Source organism: Camellia sinensis, chromosome 15, assembly GCF_055761805.1.
Source record: "Camellia sinensis isolate YWXY chromosome 15, ASM5576180v1, whole genome shotgun sequence".
In the NCBI taxonomy this organism is placed as follows: domain Eukaryota; kingdom Viridiplantae; phylum Streptophyta; class Magnoliopsida; order Ericales; family Theaceae; genus Camellia; species Camellia sinensis.
The window spans coordinates 23,546,758-23,553,169 of NC_138975.1; the positions used below are offsets into that span (position 1 = coordinate 23,546,758).

General features: G+C 34.4%; 1 protein-coding gene across 1 annotated transcript; it reads left to right on the top strand.

Moving 5' to 3' along the window:
- Positions 1-443: 443 nt before the first annotated feature.
- Positions 444-4,998, top strand: LOC114280710 (nuclear pore complex protein NUP50B). The gene is made up of 2 exons (XM_028223079.2): positions 444-684; positions 2,947-4,998. Exon 2 carries the CDS (start codon positions 3,018-3,020, stop codon positions 4,284-4,286), a length of 1,269 nt encoding a protein of 422 aa, XP_028078880.2. The 5' UTR covers positions 444-684; positions 2,947-3,017; the 3' UTR covers positions 4,287-4,998.
- Positions 4,999-6,412: the final 1,414 nt, after the last annotated feature.

Here is a 6,412-nt window from a genome sequence, read left to right on the forward strand (position 1 = left end):
ATCAGAAGAATATTTTCAAAACCACTTCTCTACAAATTATATAATAGTAAATTATAAAAATTTAAATTTACACTCCTAATATTGAGTGCGATTTTTTTAAATTTGAAAAATTTGTCCTACTAGCCATAAAGGCTGCCGCCCAAGTAATTGACTTGAAAAAATAAAATCTAGGATGTCCTAAAAAAGTGCACTTTTTGACTTATTGGTGGGTTTGGGTTGGGTTTGGGTTGGGTTTGATGTGATGTGTTAGAGAGGTGATGTGATTTAAATAAGATGATGTGACTTAAATAAGATAGTGATTTTTTGACTTTTTGACTTATTTAGTATATGCCAAACTAGCCCAAAATCTCAAAACCTATGTGTCAAAGTTTTACCAAGTTGCCAAAACTCCTGATTAAATTATTATTATTTAGTTAAATGGAATTTTACCTCTCCTCCGAACCATATAAGAATGTAAAGATTCGTTTGAACCGGATGTCAGTCCGACCCAGTACGGTACGAACTCTGAACCGTACTGCTTTATTTGGCCTTGCCTCATATATATATATATATATATACGTACATTATACATACACTCATCTCTCTATAAGAATCCTAGGGCTAGGGTTTGATACCCAGTTCAATACTCACTCTTCGGAATCCACTACACTTCAATTCTTCGCCGATTACTCTCCTCCTCACCAGGTCTCTCTCTCTCTCTCTCTCTATATATATATATATATATATATATATGAATAGGTTTATGTGATTTTGATATATTTGGTTATCCCAGAGCTTCTTTATCTCCCATATCTCAATTTGAGAGATAACAATTCTGGGTTTTCAATCAAATGTGTCGTTATGTAAGATTTAGCCACCGTTGCTTGTGATTTCTAAATTTGGGAATACTGTAAGTCGCAATTAGGGCTTAATTTGTGTCTATCAAGTATTGAGTTCTTCAACATATCCTCTGTTTTATGGGTTTTGAGCTTATAGTACAAAAAATGCTGAAGAACAATTTAAGAACATTAATGGGCAAGCAGTGGAAATGGAAAATTTTCTTTGTACTCTTTGTTATGTTTTTATTTGATTCCATTTTTTCACTGATTATTTGTTTTTTTGTATATATGATATAATTATGATGGGATGGTTCAATTCTAGTTGATCCAACACTTCAATCTGGTTTCCTCTCCTGGTTTTTGAAAACTTCATTTTTATAAAATCACTTGTGATATATCATAGATTTTGAGAAGCTAACACCAAAATATTTATAAAGCATTTTCACATTAAATTGTTTTAATCAAATGTGAAAATGATTGCTTATGGGCAATTCTAGGCCAAATTATTTAGGATTCGGTTATACGAGATGAAATTATATTATGGGTTTTGTGTGTTGTGGCATCATAATCATACTAACTATTGTTAGCAATATTTGATCTTCGTTTGGTGTGGTGATTATGTCCTAAAAATGTTTTACGCTCCTAGATTCATTCTATAGTGGTATAAATATAGATGGGTAGATATTTCTTTTAGCAACAAAATGTCAATTAACTCATATGTGGTGATTGTCTGTGACATTTGATCATTATAGGTCGTGAATATGGTTGGTTAGCGTATTTTATCGAAAAGGAAAAATGTTGTAGTTATACCGTATCACTTCTTTTTTTGGAACATGGATGTGGATTTTGTGCAACTGTAGGACTTTCACTTAGTATATACATCATACATGTATATATTGTGATTTCATTACAACATGGAAATTTTCTTTTTCCTTTTTCCTCTTTCCTGCAGTAGCACTTTTATTTATCATGGGGCAGATGTAGACTATAGTAAGCTATAGGAGTCTACTATCTTCTGTATGTATTTAAAATAAGTCAAGTATGTTATGTATCTTAAACATCATTTTTTCTTTTGTAATTAACTTCCTGTTTTTAAATGAAGGAATTGATCACTTGGATCAAGTCCTTTTTTACAGGCTTATATGCATTCTTCTAGTCTGGCCAACATCTCTATGTCTTGGTAGGACTCAGTATAATGTGAAAGATTGTTGACACTTTCCTTTTTTGTGGCTAATATAAGGTGCAAGGTCTCTCATAGTTTTTGTCTGGGCTTTATGTAGAATTAACTTTAGATAACTTGCAGATTGCTTAGTAGCTGGTAGTTGTATGTGAGTATGTGGTTTAAATCTTTGGAAGATGAGAGAGAGAGAGAGAGAGAGAGAGAGAGATGGGTAGAGTTGAAGAATTTGTTTTGTTTTGTTTTGTTTTTTTTTAAATCCTTGATCTACAATGTCGGAAACTTGATCCACTGAAAGTTATTTGGAAATCACTGCACGGTGGTGAATTGTTTTTCTATTCTTTTTTTTTATTATATATTTTTTGGCTTGTTCACTATTTTCAAGAAGGATTTAACAGCGGATGGTTGATTACATGGGATTGGACAGTTCCAATTTTTTCTATGTTATGCCATTCAATTGCAAAATCAGTTAATGGTATAATACCGTGCCTTTTATTATATTGCACCAAGCCTTGATGATTTTCGAGTTGGGAGAATGATGGGTTCAGGTCTTGAAGGTTAAGAGCCAAAGTTTTGATTTGAAAGATAATTGTTCTTCTAGCCTTGGTGTGTTTGTTGAAGGAGAGTAGTAGAAGAATCTTTGTTGACAAATCAAAGAATGAGACCTAGTTTGGTGTGATAGCATGCATTAGATGATGGCTACAGAAAATCTTTAGATATGGCATCTTTTAAAAAGTAAAAATATTTGGGAGTGAAATAAGTAGCTGATGGACTTCATTTGATGAGCTATTGTGAGTCCATTCTTTTGTGTTAATTCCAAGGAAAAAGATTAGAGGCATTTAATTCTGTGGTACTTAGTGTTTCTCCTGGTATTTCTACATCTTTTGTGTTCTTTTGTGTTAATATTAAATAATCATGTCTGTTAGTGATTGTTGTTTTGATTTCCTGCAGGAATCACCTTCTTCCCATTTGTTGAGAGGATAGTTTTCAATTTACAGATTGTTTAATTATTTATTTTTCCTATGGGGGATACAGAAGATACACTCCTCCCACCTTCAAAGAAGAGGGCTGCTGGAAGGGAATTATCTCGAGATAACCCCGGTCTTGATGATGATGAGGAGCCTTCTGAACTAGAGTCTGGGACTTTCAAGAAAGCTAGCGAGGAAGTGCTGGCAAGTAGAAGAATTGTCAAAGTCCGTCGGAATCAAACATCGTCAACCTCTTCTCCTAATCCTTTTGCTGGAATCCGCTTGGTTCCTTCTACTGATTCCAGCACGGCTGCATCTGAATCTACTACTAAAGTAGTAAGTGAGAAAATAGTTTCAGAAGAGGTTGATCGAAAAAATGATGTGAATGAGGAAATTGACAAGGGAAATTATGATAATGATAAGGAGACAGAAAACAAGGCTGATGAGGTTGCAGATGAGAAGAAACCGGATACTGATAATGAGGGTAGCAAATCTGAGTTAGCAGATGAGAAGGCAACAGAAGAAGAGAAAACTGAGGTTGCAGATAACAAAGACACCGAGGGTGCTACGGCTGAGAACAAGGACGTGAAAGAAAATGGTAACGAAAACAAAGAAAAAGGTGCAGAAGCTGCGTCATTTGGCTCATTCCAGCAGCTTTCAAGCAGCCAAAATGCCTTCACGGGACTTTCTGGAACTGGGTTTTCCAATTCTACCTTCTCATTTGGGTCGATTCCTAAAGATGGATCTTCACTAGGTTCTGGTTCCGGTTCTCTTTTTGGACTGAAAACTGACCAGCCTTCTTTTGGTTTCAGTCTTTCTAATAATGGAAATTCTTCCCTCTTTGGCACACCAGGGGCTTCGATTGGTACTAAGAGTGAGACAAGTGGATTCCCATCTATGCATGAGGTTCAGGTTGAGACAGGTGAAGAGAATGAAAAACCTGTTTTTACAGCTGATTGTGTGACGTTTGAGTTTATTGAGGGAGGGTGGAAGGAGAGAGGGAAGGGTGAACTCAAGTTAAATGTCTCAACAACCGGAACAGGGAAAGCCAGACTTGTAATGAGAGCTCGAGGTAACTATAGGTTGATTTTAAATGCGAGTTTATACCCGGATATGAAGCTAACTAATATGGAAAAGAGAGGCATCACATTTGCGTGCATGAATAGTACTGGTGAAGGGAAGGCTGGGCTTACTACATTTGCTTTGAAGTTTAAGGACGCTTCCATAGTTGAAGAGTTCTGTGCAGCGGTTGCAGAACATATAGGCAAAACAGTTGCTGTTCTGAAGACACCGGAAAATTCTCCAAAGGCATCGGATGACTAAAAGCAATCCAAATTAGTGGACAGAGAACTCTATTTCCTTTTGTAATAGTCGAAGAAGCTTCTTTAGAGTTTGATAATTTGTAAGGCCATCCATTCTGCTGTTGTTTTGACTTGATCAATGCATGGGTAAATTTGGGTTTGGACTGCCTACTTTATAGATTGAAAGACCTGGAATGCCGAACTTAGTTTTGGAACCGTCTCATCATTCTTGAGTTACACATCAAATTGCCGTCTTGCAGGTTGAAAATACAATTGGTTTGCATTCATCTACGGAACACTATCATCGTGATATGCATTTGTTCTTTATCAAATCGATACATTTGGAACCGGTTGAGACAGTTGCAGACCAGTCCAATATGTTGTATTACATTCCCCATGAATGAATGAGCTTAAGATGCTATCATCATATACTAAGGTTTTTCTGCAGCAGCCAGGTCTGCGGTGCCCCAAAAACTGTGTTAAGTTCCTGGTTGATCAGTTGTTTCTTTCCTGCTTTTTTTTTCATTTTATCTTGATGTTTAATTTTTCCTTCATTTGATGCTTTGATGTCATTCTGGGTGGCCTATCTTTTGATATAATATGTAAAAATATATATATATATATACATATATGAGTTGTGGATGCTTTTCTCATCTATGTTACATTCTCCATGAATGAGCTTGGATTTGTTGAATTTACAAGAGATAAGTGAATAAAATTAAACTTCTATGTCATTCATGTTTTTCTTTTCTTTTCTTTTCTCTTTGCATTCCAATGTAAATGTACTACATTATATAATAAGCAAACCAATCATATAAAAATATGATAAGAATAGTAAGGAACAGATCTGAGTCTGACCCCTCTTGTAATTATATGCATGTGGAGGGAGGTCTATACTTCTTCACATGCTATAATTTTTGTCTTTGTACTTGGGCTACATATACTCACGGGTTACCCTACAAAATGATTCTGCCCCCCCCCCCCTCCCCAACAATTGCATGACACGTCATATATGTATCAATATCCCTTTGAGAAAATGAGTTTATTTTTTGTGATTTTATGATTGATGTGACTTGTGTGACTTTGGATCTTCATTTAATTGGATAATATAATTGTTAATATTTCCCTATGGCAATGGTCCCCATTCTTTTACAAGTACAATACAAAACTCTCTATATATTTGAACCCGTGACCCTTTAAAAAATCAGAGAGCTGAAATCAGATGGCATTCATAGTGAATTTATTCATTTTAACAGTCTTTATTTTGACAAAAAACCTAAGCCTGAAAAATATTTATATATATTTTTTGACGTTTAATACAAGTGAAAATGTAAGTTTGTCATAGATGTTTTCTTGTGATCAATGAAAATGAATTGATTTGGGTGGACAACGTTTTTCATGCAATATTCTTACTAACAACTATGCTATATGCACAGAGAGAACGAGACACGGAATATATAGATGTGAGACAAAATGTTTACAATTATAGATGCAAACATACATTTAAAGATGAAATTTGTAGTTGTGAACATTTTGTCTAACATTGTATTTTGTATTTGGTTCTCTCTATGTACCATGAATTTTGGTTCTCACTATTATCACCACTACTAATAACCTAACTGTTACTGTTGCCACCACCACCACAATTGACACATCATTTTTAAAGTCGTAACTAAACATGAGAAAATATTTTAAATATTTCTATACAAAAACATTTCAGTTGAAATAAACAGGGCATAAATTCGACATTTGAGCTCCTCAAAATTGTGATAAGTAGTGTGAAATTCTATTTTGAAATAGATTGCTTTAGTACAAATACTATATTTCTAAACAACAACAATAATTCTTTCAAGGCAATAAATAGTTCTTGGTGCACCCTTCTGAGCAGGAATTCACACAGCTTTCCACTTTCTCTCCACCTGACCAAAGACAATGCAGAAACTGAGCAAGCAAGATAGGAGGGTTTTTATTATTATTATTATTATTATTATTATTATTTTATTTTTAAAGCCTTATTGATTGAAAACAAAATTCTCAAATTCAAGTTGTTTTACATTTATTTATCAAATTAAAATTATTTTTAAAATTGTGTTTTTAAAAACCCTCGACTTCTCTTCTGTCATGTAGAACCCACCCTATTGAAGTCGA